Source organism: Chiloscyllium punctatum, chromosome 1 (genome assembly GCF_047496795.1).
Source record: "Chiloscyllium punctatum isolate Juve2018m chromosome 1, sChiPun1.3, whole genome shotgun sequence".
In the NCBI taxonomy this organism is placed as follows: domain Eukaryota; kingdom Metazoa; phylum Chordata; class Chondrichthyes; order Orectolobiformes; family Hemiscylliidae; genus Chiloscyllium; species Chiloscyllium punctatum.
The window spans coordinates 56,590,310-56,604,775 of record NC_092739.1 but is presented as its reverse complement, the minus strand read 5'-3'; the positions used below and the strand labels follow the sequence as shown (position 1 = coordinate 56,604,775).

The 14,466-nt window shown below is 42.0% G+C and overlaps 1 protein-coding gene across 1 annotated transcript in view; it reads right to left on the bottom strand.

Annotated features, from left to right (window-relative positions):
* The window catches only part of LOC140468319 (phosphatidylinositol 4-kinase type 2-beta-like), a 42,137-nt gene extending 29,761 nt beyond the window's left edge, over positions 1-12,376 (bottom strand). Inside the window, exon 1 of the mRNA XM_072564532.1 lies at positions 11,801-12,376. Coding sequence (XP_072420633.1) covers positions 11,801-12,361 — 561 coding nt within the window. The 5' untranslated portion in view covers positions 12,362-12,376. The remainder of the gene's footprint in view (positions 1-11,800) is intronic.
* Between the last annotated feature and the right edge of the window lie 2,090 nt (positions 12,377-14,466).

Below are 14,466 nucleotides of genomic sequence, written 5' to 3'. Positions count from 1 at the left end.
AAATACCTTTTAGTTAGGTAGAAAACTGTATAGGTATTTCTTGCCCACATAAAGCAAACATATCCCATAAACATTTTTAAAAGATGCAAGTGTCAGTTACCAGCCCAATTAGTCATGCCATGAAAGGAATACTACATGTTAGGTAACAGAGTTCAGTAATTCCAACTGAAATGTGTCAGAACCTTTTCTGGATCTCCAAATGCTCATTTAGTAATTGAACTTAAAGGTTTAGTCATAATTAATTCCATCCCCAAAAGAATAACTAATCAAAGATATTTGATTTCCTACTGCTCAAACTATGCAATGTCAGTGAAAGGACAGGATAAAATCAACTAGGAGAAAGTGAGGACTGCAGATGCTGGGGATCAGACATTTCCTGAAGGGCTTATGTCCAAAACGTTGATTCTCCTTCTCCTTTGATGCTGCCTGACCTGCTGCACTTTCCCAGCAACACATTTTTAAGCAAAGGACAGCATAAGTTGAACATAATTCATATCAATCCATTTTCAGATAACCATAACCAATAATTCAGAATTGACTTGCAGTTAGCTAAAATGTCAGTTCCTACATTTTCTACAAAATTTTGAAGTGTCTAGAAAAAGTCAACCACAAAGAAAACTATAGAAAGAAGCAGTGCAAAGACAGACAACCATATTTGAATCCATATGTGAAATCTTAGAATGATGATCAACATGGAAAAAATTTTGAGAATGTGGCAGCGCAGCTCAAAATTCATCAATATTTATTCATTGTTTTCTTAAATGCAAGAGGTAATATAAAAAAATTTAGTGGTAATATAGAAAACTTTAGTGGCAACTATTTACAAAAGGGTCAGCAATTTGGCATTCATAACTGAGTTTGTACAATAATATGATGGAATACTAATTACATCATTATCATCCAAAGCAACCTTTGTACTCGTAGCTTGATGACAGAACCAGAACTAGAACTATTGTATACCCAAGACTAAATGAATTATTTGCAAAAAAAAAATCAAAAAAAAAACCCTCCCATTTCTCACCATTTGGGTTGAAGAACTTTACATTAAGTAAGCAAAATATACACACACTGGAAAGTGTGGGAGAGGCAGGAAAGCGAAGCGTGATAGTATGTTTCCCCTCTTAAGTTACACAGTAATGGTTTAAACTGCTTCCAGTGTTACGTGGTCAGAAAACATTCTTGATAAGTGCATCTTTTCAGAATTCCCAATTATAAATCCCCAAGAGTGCACCACCTTGTACTGAAATCTGCTATAAATCTGAGAACCAGAAGTAGATCAAGAACATGATAGCATTTTTCAAACATGTACATCACGAGTAACACACTACATAGAAAACTAAAGCCATTATATATTATGAATACTCCAGGCTCTCAAATCTATTTTTAAACATGAGCCATTTATCAACTCGTCACCAAATCTGATCAAAAACGAATCATGAGATCCACAGTGCCCAATTAAACTTGTACTACGTACTATTCTACAGTATACCACAAGACATCGGAACACTACATGTTTAAGTTTGGTTCAAAACAGTTTAAAGTTCAATAAGCCTGGCAATGATATTTTTAAATTGACGTAAAAATAATTAATGTACAATCATACGTAGACAAGTTAAACTTTGGGAATTTGATCAAATTCCTCACTCGTGTGTCAATTTTCTAACAATACTTAGAAAGGTGGACTTGAGAATGTGTAAAGTGTATAAGCAGGCAGGGAGAGAGTTAAGTTCTGAATTTTGTGAAACAAGTGGCTCAGCTGAGCATGACTCATATCTGATAAGAACTTACAATCAACAATGGGGTGCCAGAGGCAAGGGTAATGGTTTTTTTTTGAGTGCGAGCAGCGGCGGAAGTAAGACGAACCCGGAAGACTGCAGCTAAGGTAAGGCAGTTTTTAAAAAAATTACTTACCAGTAGCGGATAGCGGTGTTTTCCCTTTCACAGAAGGAGCAGGAGCAGCGGGGGAAGTGCGAGGACCAGAGGGGCAGCCGGGAAAGAAAGCAGTGACCATATATATCAGCAAGGTGGCAAAACCAGAGGCTCTACAGCTGTAGAGTCTCCCACCCGCCCTCCTCCTCTAACCTAGTTAATAAGGTAAGGTTCATTCTAAATTTCCTCTATTGAATATAAGCTTGTTATTGATTTTATAGCAACTTGAACTAAGCTTTGTACTTTAGTACTGAGTGCGTGTTCAGGTAAGTCAGGTATGGATGCTAGGGCAGTTGCTTGCTCCTCCTGCAGAATGTGGCAGGTGGAAGACATGTGGGAAGTGCACCCAACTCCAGCTCCTTGAAAACCGTGTTAGGGAATTGGAGCTGGAGCTGGATGAACTATGGATCATTCGGGAGGCTGAGGGCGTAATTGAGAGGAGTTACTGGGAATTGGTCACTCCTAAGGCTCAGGACAAGGATAAATGGATTACAGTTAGGGGGAGGAAAGGGGACGGAGATCCCCTGTGGACATTCCCCTCAGCAATAAGTATACCGTTTTGGATACTGCTGGGGTGGGGTGGGGTGGGGTGGGGGGGGGGGGGCAGGGGGAAGAAGACCTACCAGAGGAAAGCCATAGCAGTCAGTTCCCTGGCACTGAGCCTGACACTGTGGCAAAGAAGGGAAGGGGGCAGAATAGAAAAGTACTCGTGATAGGGAACTCGATAGTTAGGGGAATCAACAGGAGATTTTGTGGTCAGGATTGGGATTCCCAGAAGGTATGTTGCCTCCCTGGTGCCAGGGTCCGGGACTTCTCCGATCGGGTGTATAAGGTTCTAAAAGGGGACAGCGAACAGCCATAAATCTTGTTAAATATTGGCACTAATGATATAGCCAGGAAAAGGATTGAAGACATAAAAAGTGATTTCAGGGAGTTAGGATGGAAGCTGCAAAGCAGGACGAACAGAGTAGTGTCCTCTAGTTTACTACCAGTGCCATGAGATAGCGAGGCAAGGAACAGGGAGCGGGCGCAGCTTAATACGTGGCTGCGCAGCTGATGTAGAAGGGAGGGCTTCAGGTACGTAGATAATTGGGATGCCTTCCGGGGAACGTGCAACCTGTACAAGGAGGATGGGTTGCATCTGAACTGGAAGGGGACAAATGTCCTGGGTGGAAGGTTTGCTCGAGTAGTTCGAGAGAGTTTAAACTAGTATGACAGGGGGGTGGGAACCTGAGCTGTATACTGGAGGTGAGAATTGATGCAGATGAGGCAATAGCAAGAGGTAGACCAGCTAGTGGGAAGGATTTTCCTGGCAAGGAACCAAGGTATCAGTTAAAGTGTGTTTGCTTTAACACAAGGAGTATCAGGAATAAAAGTGACAAACTTAGAGCATGGATCAGTACCTGATGCTATGATGTTGTGGCCATAACAGACACATGAGTTTCTCAGGGGCAGGAATGGTTGCTGGATGTCCCAGGGTTTAGAGCATTTAAAAAGAATAGGGAGGGGGGGGAAAAAAAAAAAGAGGAGGGGGTGCAGCATTACCAATCAGAGAGGGTATCACAGCTACAGAAGCTTCCATTGTCGAGGAAGATCTGCATACCGAGTCAGTATGGGTGGAAATTAGGAACAGCAAGGGAGCAGTCACCTCTTTAGGTGTTTACTACAGGCCCCCCAATAGCAGCAGGGAGATGGAAGAAAGCATAGGTTGGCAGATTTTGGAAAAGTATGGACGTAGTAGGGTTGTTGTAATGGGTGACTTTAACTTTCCCAATATTAATTGGAACCTCCTTCGAGCAAAAGATTTGAATGGAGCTGTTTTTGTAAGGTGTGTTTAGGAGGGTTTCCTAACTCAGTACATTGACAGGCCGACGAGGGGAGAGGCCATTCTAGACTTGGTGCTCGGAAACGAGCCGGGGCAGGTATCAGATCTTGTGTTGGGAGAGCATTTTGGTGATAGTGACCACAACTGCCTCACATTCTACATAGCTATGGAGAAGGAGAGGATTAGGCAAAATGGGAGGATATTTAATTGGGGAAGAGGAAACTATGATGCGATTAGACATGACTTAGGAAGCATGGATTGGGAGCAATTGTTCCATGGTAAAGGCACTATAGACATGTGGAGACTGTTTAAGGAACAGTTGTTGCAAGTGATGAATAAATATGTCCCTTTGAGACAGGCAAGAAGTGGTAAGATAAAGGAATCTTGGATGACGAGAGTGATGGAGCTTCTCATCAAAAGGAAGAAGGTAGCTTTCATAAGGTGGAGGAAACTAGGGTCAAGCTCAGCTCTACAGGATTACAGGCAGGTGAGGAAGGAGCTTAAAAATGGTCTGAGGGGAGCCAGGAGGGGACACAAGAAAGGCTTGGCAGGACGGATTAGGGAGAACACAAAGGCATTTTACACTTATGTGAGGAATAAGAGAGTGGTCAAAGAAAGAGTAGGGCCGATCAGGGATAGCATAGGGAAATTGTGTGTGGAGTCTGAGGAGGTAGGGGAAGCCCTAAATGAGTTTTTTGCTTCTGTCTTTACGAAAGAAACGAACTTTGCAGTGAGTGAAACCTTTGAAGAGAAGGTGTGCATGCTGAAATGGATAGAGATAGAGGAAGCTGATGTGCTGAAAATTTTGTCAAACATTAAGATTGACAAGTCATCAGGCCCGGACCAGATTTGTCCTCGGCTGCTTTGGGAAACGAGAAATGCAATTGCTTCGCCACTTGCAAAGATTTTTTTATCCTCGCTCTCCACTGGAGTCATACCCGAGGACTGGAGAGAGGCAAACGTAATTCCTTTCTTCAAGAAAGGAAATAGGGAAATCCCTGGCAATTACAGACCAGTAAGTCTCATGTCTGTCGTCTGCAAGGTGTTAGAAAGGATTCTGAGGGACAGGATTTATGACCATCTGGAAGAGCATGGCTTGATTAAATGCAGTCAACACAGCTTTGAGAAGGGCAGGTCATGCCTCACAAACCTTATCGAGTTCTTTGAGGATGTGACTAGAAACATTGATGAGGGTCGAGCTATGGATGTGGTGTATATGGACTTCAGCAAGGCATTTGATAAGGTTCCCCATGGTAGGCTCATTCAGAAGGTCAGGAGGAATGGGATTCAGGGGAACCTAGCTGTCTGGATACAGAATTGGCTGGCCAACAGAAGACAGCGAGTGGTAGAAGAAGGAAAATATTCTGCCTGGAAGTCTGTGGGGAGTGGTGTTCCACAGGGCTGTGTCCTTGGGCCTCTATTGTTTGTAATTTTTATTAATGACTTGGATGAGGGGATTGAAGGATGGGTCAGCAAGTTTGCAGATAACACAAAGGTTAGAGGTGTCGTTGACAGTATAGAGGGCTGTTGTAGGCTGCAGCGGGACATTGACAGGATGTAGAGATGGGCTGAGAGGTGGCAGATGGAGTTCAACCTGGATAAATGCGAGGTGATGCATTTTGGAAGGTCGAATTTGAAAGTTGAGTACAGGATTAAGGATAGGATTCTTGGCAGTGTGGAGGAGTAGAGGGGTCTTGGTGTGCAGGTATATAGATCCCTTAAAATGGCCACCCAAGTGGACAGGGTTGTTAAGAAAGCATATGGTGTACTAGCTTTCATTAACAGGGGGATTGAGTTTAAGAGGCATGAGATCTTGTTGCAGCTCTATAAAACTTTGGTTAGACCGTACTTGGAATACTGCGTCCAGTTCTGGTCGCCCTATTATAAGAAAGATGTGGATGCTTTGGAGAGGGTTCAGAGGAGGTTTACTAGGATGCTGCCTGGACTGGAGGACTTATCTTATGAGAAGAGGTTGACTGAGCTCAGACTTTTTTCATTAGAGAAAAGGAGGAGAAGAGGGGACCTAATTGAGGTATACAAGATAATGCAAGGCATAGATAGAGTCAATAGCCAGAGACTATTTCCCAGGGCAGAAATGGCTAACACAAGGGGTCATAGTTTTAAGCTGGTTGGAGGAAAGTATAGAGGGGATGTCAGAGGCGGGTTCTTTACACAGAGTTGAGAGAGCATGGAATGCGTTGCCAGCAGCAGTTGTGGAGGCAGGGTCATTGGAGACATTTAAGAGACTCCTGGACATGCATATGGTCACAGAAATTTGAGGGTGCATACATGAGGATCAGTGGTTAGCACAACATCGTGGGCTGAAGGGCCTGTTCTGTGCTGTACTGTTATATGTTCTATGTTCTATGTTCTAACAAGGTGGAAAAGCATTATTTATAGCCATTTAACAAGATGAGATAGCATTTGTGTTTGAGGGATCAGTTTAACAAGGTGAAAAGTATTCATTATGTAACAGCAGATGGCTTAATCTTTACTGGTGAGATGCTCGTGATTGTAATGGTCCCCCAATTAATATTTATGTTGCCTTATCTGGATGCTCCTCCCTGTAAAATGACTATTTGGTTCATTGAGAAACTGTGGTTCCAGAGAAGACCGTGAACTCATGTCTCTCTGCACATGAGCGATCATTCTCTCCCCCTCCAGGACCCAGAATAAAGATGAAGCAAGTAAAACTACTTTGTCTGAGCATTTTGCTTCGATTGAGGGGGGAAAAACGGGATGACAGACTGGAATTGCAAATTGAGGATACAATGCTTAGTTGCTTTTTCAAAGGTTTTATCACAGCTTTAACTAATGCCAAAACCAAACACCTTTCCAGAAACATGGTGTCCTGTTCTTGAACGTACAAAATAATGTCATGCCAGTTATTCAAAGTGAATAATTCAACTTCTAATTTTTATTAAATTCAATTCCTACTAAGACATCAGAATTGCATTCTAGTATATTTAAATTTGTCCAAGTATTTTAATATTTATGCTTCACAAATTTTAAAGCAAGACTATACAGTAAGATATATCAGGTATAAATATTAGCTATTTTAATTCTAAGTACTGCAAAAAGTGAGACAAACTGCAAAAAAGAAAAGCTTGGTTATTGGGGTATTGACAAGCAATGACAAGAGTGTAGGAGATTATAAATGACTCCTTTAATCCGTCAGAGTTTATGTAGAAGATAAACTGACATGTTCAAGAGTCAAGATGAAATATAGGGTTTTTTAACAGACAATTCTTCATGCCATCCAGCAGAGGCTGGAAGGAAATTGACATCATATATTAGGCAAGTGATTCAAATTTGTGACAGAAAACAGTAGCATTCTGCTTATATTTTGAAATTTTTTATTCCACGATGTCATACTCCATCCTGATTTGGAACTATATCTCCATTCCAGTTAAAATCCTTGCGCTCCATTCCCAACGTCATTCCAGCTGTCCCTACATCCCAAGGACTGCAAGCAATTAAGGCCAGCAGCTCACCACCATCTTCAGGACAATTAGGGATGATCAAAAGATGCTGACCGAGCAAGTGACACCCATGTCCCTTGAATGATTTTTTTTAAATTACAAATTTTCATTAAACATATAGTATGTTTATAAACAGTTCTAGATAAAAATGAAGTGGGTTTCACATGCAAAGGACATTTTTAAAAAAATATTCTAATGAAAATCAGAATAAGGTAAAAAGTATAATCTACATAGAAACATTGTAGAAATATTTCAAAACTTGAGCCTTACATAATTCCAAATAATAATAATGATGATAATGAAGAACCAGATGAAATGGTTTTCTTTTCTATTCTCCAAAAGACAAGCAATAACATGAACAATATTGGGAACTGTTTCTCCCAACGGTCTTTCATGAATCCTTACTCAAATAGACCTTTTCCATCACATCCAAAAGGTGGCACCTTCAGTATTCCCTCAATATTGCACTGGACCATTGTCCTGGCAGCAAAGGTTCTGATATGAAACATTTATTACTTCAACTTTTGAACTAAGCATTATTAGTTACTGAGGGAGCCTTGCTGACAAAGAATCGACTTTGTTCTAACCATTAGCTTTCATATTTTAAACTGTTTCATGTATTTAAGTTTAAACAAATTGCCCTGGAATGGAACATAGGGGTGCTGTGAAGTTGAACTAAATACTGTGTGCATGATGGGCAGATATGGTTTGATTGCCATGGGGTTAGGAGTCATATCAAACCCGACTGAAAAATCAGGTGTCAGCTTTAACACACAAATACAAAGGAGAAGGCAGCTGTTTTTCCCGTTGCAAGCTCTCAGATACCATTTGACAGAGAAGCACATGATATATAAACTTAGAGCATCATATGGATCAATCATCCTGGGGAATGTACAAGAAAATGATAAATACAACTTGAAAATCAGTAACCAAAGCAGTCAGTGGAGCAAGTTTAATTTTGAATGAGGAGTGGCACAATAAAGGTGAAGTTCAGATGGAGGAAACCATCTGAATGGTTTCACCATCATAATGGTGAAAGGAAAATACAGGAAGTGCAGAAGAGTTGGAATGGAAAGTTTAAACTTGGACACAGAACTCAAGAAATAAAGATGTAAGATTTAAAACCAAAAGCAAAGTTAATATGCTGAAAAAGCAGAAATTATGGAATAGTATCAAATAATATGTATAAATAGACACGTTATGGCTGAATACATGCAGATCAATTGGAGTTCGTGCAGAGACAAGAAAAAGTATGCAGTCATCAAACTCTTAAAACAGGGAAAGCATGGCTAAGGATTTTGGTATTATGATGAAAAGTAGCAAAATTACAGGACAGATAAGAGGCCAAGGTGGAAGTAATTTTATTAATTCATCAATTTAAGAATTTTACTGTAAAAACATTGTGGCCATGTTATATAATTCAAGTTGAGGGTGAAGACATTCATCCAATTTAACTATATTGAAGAGACTAAAATTAACCTTCTGCACACTATAGAAATTTTTACCAATTCATTGGTGTTACAGGAATACTATTTCATACATCAGTACTTTGTCACGTCAGGGTGCGACTAAAGCATGTTTCAAATTTATATTTCAGTTGGAACAGAGAGCAGATAGGCAAGTAAAACAATGAAAGAAAGGCAAAATTTTATTTTTGCTTGCTGTCTTTTCTTAAAAAGAAGAGTCACTTTTGTACTCAAACTTTCTGAATGAACCAAATCTTAACGTTGTCAGACACTGAGTAGATTGCATTTACTGAATTCTTTTGAGAACCAAGCCTTCTCTTGTATATTTCCAGGAAGGCAGAATATCTGAACGGAGAGAGATTAGGGATAGGGATGTGAAATGAGACTGGGTGCCCTTGTCCACCAGGAGGGAGATACAGCAGGTGGTGATGCAGGCAACAGGTATGTTAGCTTTCAAAGCAAGACAATATCTCACTGCAACTGTAAAGGGCCTTATTGATATCAACTTGGAATATTAAGTAGAGTTTATCTGAGGAAGGATGTCCTCGCTATGGAGGGAGTGCAATGATTTGTCAGACATATTTCTGGGAAGGCAGGACTGACATATGAAGGGAGACTGAATTGGTCATGACTACATTCACTAGAATTCAGAAGAATGAGGGAGCATCTCATGAAATTAATAAAATTCTAACAGGACTAGATAGGGTAAATGCAAGAAGGATGTGTCTGATGACAGGGGAGACCAAAACCAGGGGTCACCATTTAAGGATATGGAGTAGACTAATTAGGACCGAAACGAGGAGAAATTTCTCCACAGAGTGCAGCGAGCCTGTGGAATTCTCTGCCACACAAAACAATCATGGATAAAGCATTGAATGCTTGAAGGGTTAGATGTAGCCCTTAAAGCTAAGGGATTAAAGGTGTGGGGGAGAAAGTGGGAACGGGGTACTGAGTAGGACAATCAGCCATGATCATTTGAATGGCACAGTAGTCGCGAAGGGCAGAATGACAATGTGTGCTCAGATCTTCAACCTGGATAACAGAGGCGATGGTATCATACATCTGCTACTCAAGATTTCTTTGGTGATACAAGGTAAGGGTTGGACAGAATATGGCGAGGAGATAAACTTTGGACTTGGTAATTGAAAACTACTTCACTGAATAGCATCAATGGAGTTCTTCATAAGTTACTGCATAGTGCCTTTGAGGTAATATACAACACACAACTAGAACAGGTTGAATACCAAGTCCAGTGATGCTGAAGAAACAAAGTGATTGTCCAAGATTGGATCAAGCTTCATGTGTTGAATCAGATTCACTCTTCCAAGCAACTGGAAACTATTGCACTGCACTCTGACTTGAATTCTATAATTCTGGTGGGAGGAAAAAGGGTACAGCAACAGAGCTGAATTGATCTTTTTGGCAGGTCAAATGTAATCAGTGATGTTAAATATACAATTTAGGATTTATATTTCACAAAAAGGCAGATGGACATGGGTCAGTGCTGTGAAGGTACTCCTTTTAAAATAGGTTAGAAAGTCATTTGGAACAGTGGCCTAAGTGTATTACAGTCAAGTGCCTGGGAGAACTCTCGTAATGTGAAGGACAGGATGTCTATAGTGCCAAGTTTACAACAGACCAGAACCAGTAGTTCAGTTTTGAACTCAGAACAGAAGGCACAGCCGCTTACTGTGCGGAAAGCAGCCATTGTGCTTGTGCTGGTTAAAGATCTGGCTGCACTGATCTCATTTTCCAGCTCTTAGCTGATGGCAACCAATCTGTCAGCTACAAATTTATTGACTGTATTCTGTCTTACATTTAAGTCCAAATCATTAATGTTTACCACAAACAGTCCAGCAGTGAGCCCTGCAAAACCTCACTGGAAACAGCATTCCAGTCACAGAAATACCTCCGTGTCCCTTGTCTTGCAGCCAACTTTGGATCCAGAATTTTACTTTGTCTTTGATCAAGGTTTTAGTTCAAGTGTAACAGACACCAGAACCAAAGTGTTTTAGGATTGTAAAGTTTTCAATCTAGGAGTTTGTATAGAAACCTTCAAGTTGGTAGAACTCAGTTTAGGCTATTAAAACAATAAAAGGTTTATGCCAACAGACTATGAAAGGAATCCTAAAATTGCCCCCACAGTTCCAAGGAAAGAAACTAGATAGACTTAGTTAAGCAAACACTTAAAAGAGTTAAAAGTCAAGAGTGTAGTGCTGGTAGAGTTAAGCTAAGATTCAAACTTACTTGGAAAAGTGTATTTGTACAATAATGTTGGGAAACAGATTTGAACTTTGTTGTTTGTGTTAAGATCTTTAACTGTCAAAAGTTTATATTTTTTAAACATCCAATAAACTTACCTTCTGTCTGTAAAGGTTCTTGGCAACCTCGTGAGAATATGTTTCAGTGACTAACTACCACAGTAAACTACAACCAAAAATAATGATTAAGCAAGGCTTCCTGCCGACTTGCCCTGAAGGGCTTTTGCCCAAAGCGTCGGTTTTCCTGCTCCTGGGGTGCTGCCTGACCTGCTGTGCTATTCCAGAACCACACTCTCGACTCTAATCTCCGGCATCGGCAGTCCTCACTTTCGCCAATATTGCCACCAGCTGGGATCACAACAACGGCGATTTAGATAAAAAAAACAGATTGAAGTTCTCACAAACTGCCAGCAATGAGGCTAAAACAGCAGTGCTTAACTGTTTCACGGATTTCGAAGCTTTCCAGGAAAGGAAACAAGAGAGAGAGAGAAAAAAAGACTCCACTACGACCATCAACAGCCTCAAAACACCATGTTATAGCCAATGAAAAACTTAAGTACAGTATAACCCATGCAATGTCGCAGAGTGCAGTTAGGGACAGTAATTCCAGCCGTTACACCAGTGCAAGCGGTGCTTCTTCACGGATGGAGAACGGGCAAAGTGTTCAGGCACTGAACCAAGGTCAATCTGGGGACGCATTGCGAGTGTCAAAAAACGACAAGGCGTCAGGTTAACAGCTGGTTTACTTAAACCTCGCAAACTTTCGTTAGGAGATCTAAAGACTAGTACCTCAGCGGTCACAGCTCGGCCCCCGACCCAACCGAGACCCACACTCACCCCCTTAGGATCTTTGACGAAGTAGCTGCCGCTCGACCCCTGCGAGATCCTCTGCGGGTAAACGCCGTTCTCGATCGCCTGCTCGGCCCGCAAGACAACGTCGGTGAATTCGGGGTCCTCGGGGAAGTGGTTGAGGTCGGGGCCCTGGTTGCTGGGGCTCTGCGGGTGCTCGGAGCAGCTGTCGCCCGGGCTTAGGCAGCTCAGGAGCGGCTCCTTCTCCGGATACAGGAGCAGCAGCGAGGAGGAAGAACCCAGCTCCGAGTCGTCGTCTCCGTCAGCCCCCTCCCGCTCGGCCCGGGGCACGAAGCGGACGGCTGCCCCCGGTTTACCCCCACGCCTGGCGAAGCGGAGAGGATGAGCGGTGGCAGCGGTATCGAGCCCCTGACCGGAGGCCGCGTCCCCGCCGCCTACCGACAGCCGCTCGAGCACCGGCCGTTGGCCCCTCAGCGCGAGCTCGTCCATTCGATTGTGATGTAATAGGGGGGCAAGGCCACACACCGTCGCCGCCCAAGAATCCGTTTGTACCCACCTCCCGCGCGAGCGCGCCCGAGACCATTTCATCTCGGCAGAATGAGAACCGCGCGTGCGCGACGCGATCGACCCAGCTGGGATTCTTAGGGTGTCGACATTGCAATGGTAACGTTTTGAAAAAGGACCTTACTGGAATGCGACCTCTAACCAAAAACAAAGACATCAATTACTGGAGAACCTCAGCAGCAGGAAGGTAGCTCACGAGAAGAGTATCGAAGAGACAGGCAATAAACGGTGGCCAGCCAGCTGCAGCCCACATTCCCATCAATGAATTTTTAAAAACTATAGAGAGAGCAGACTCAACGTTTCGGGCCCAGTGACCCTCCGTCTGAACGTCACCACGAGAAGAAATGTTTGATGCTTGTGATAAGGAATTACAAACAAATGTAACTCGACACATTAACTCTGCTTTCTCTGTAGAGATGTGCCAGACCGGCTGAATTTTGATTTTGTTGCTGTTGTTTATCAAGTGGAATAATCAAATTTGCAGTTTAAGACTGGTTAAGGAGTTCATAGAATGTTTTTGAGGTAGTTAAAATCATATAGTCCCAATAGTATGGAAAGAGCCCATTCGGCCCTCAAGTCTTCACTGACCCTCTGAAGTGCAGCCCACCCAGCCCCCGCCCTATCCCATAACCCCACATTTAGTTTGGCCAATTCATCTAATCTGTAAATCTTTGGACTATGGGAGGAAACTGGAATAGACGCAGAAAGAATGTGCAAAGTCCACACTGACAGTTGTTGAATGCAAGAATCAAACCGTCCCTGGCACTGTGAAGCAATAGTACCTACCAAAGTGCCACTGTGTTGCCCTAAATTTCTAAGACTGGCATATGACTGACCAGGGAGCATGTTTAAATTACTTATAGTGTGGAAACAGGCCCTTTGGCCCAACAAGTCCAAACTGACCCACCGAAGCGCAACCCACCCAGACCCATTCCCCTGCATTTACCCCTTCACCTCACACTACGGGCAATTTAGCATAGCCAATTCACCTAACCTGCGCATTTTTGGACTGTGGGAGGAAACTACAGCACATGGAGAAAACCCACGCAGACACAGGGAGAATGTGCAAAGTCCACACAAGTCAGTCACCTGAGACAGGAATTGAACCTAGGTTTCTGCCACTATGAGGCAGCAGTGCTAACCACTGTACCAATGTTATAATAGACTTGGTATTATGTCATGTGAAGGGTTAATGAATGACCTCGGAATTAAGGTACTTCAAGTTAGCAGCGAACACAATATGATTGCAACCAAAAGAGAAAATACTGGAAAATCTCAACAGGTCTGACAGCATCTGTAAGGAGAGGAAAGAGCTGACATTTCGAGTCTAACTGACCCTTTGTCAAAGCTTGATTGAATTTTGTATCAGGCTTAAAAAGGAAGAGGATTGGGAGTTGACTAGGGGCCCTAGAAATGAACTGCGATCAGAGAAGTGAGCTGTCATGCCTCACACTTCAAAACAATCAGTAACATTCTGGATGTTTCCAAGGCACAGAGTCAGAGACTTACCTAAAGTGTGATGTGACATACTACAAGGTGAAACAGTAATGATGAGTGATGAATCTAGCCCATCTCCATAGAAACCAAAAATGTACATCTTCCGGGTGGAATAGGAAAATGAATTTCTGATCACAGTTGTAAAAGGTTTGTTTGCCTTGTATGTCACCACAGTATATTGATAAGGAAGAAAGGGAATTTGAAATTATACCGTGGAGCAATGCAATTAAATTCAAGGGTTGATTTTCTTTGAACAGAGTATTTTGAATATAGAAAACTGACAAGTTGCAGACCATTTTCAATAGTTTTTTTCCTAAATGAGCAGCAAAAGTTAAGGCCTGAAGCATCATTTTGTATTTGCCATTTTATGACAAACATTCACAAATGACAAAGCCAATAAAGAAACATGACTGTAGCCTCTGGTTCTATTCAAAGGCTTCAAAAACAAATAATAAATAATATTGCAATACAGAGCACCAATCACTTACTACTTCCACAATATCAGGATGAATGGAATCTTTATTTGAAGATGTATTTTACGAACTACAACAGGGCATTGACAACTGAAAATACATCTCATTGTAGTTTGATGACTCCATCAACATGATGGTAACAGCACAGCAGAATCGTTT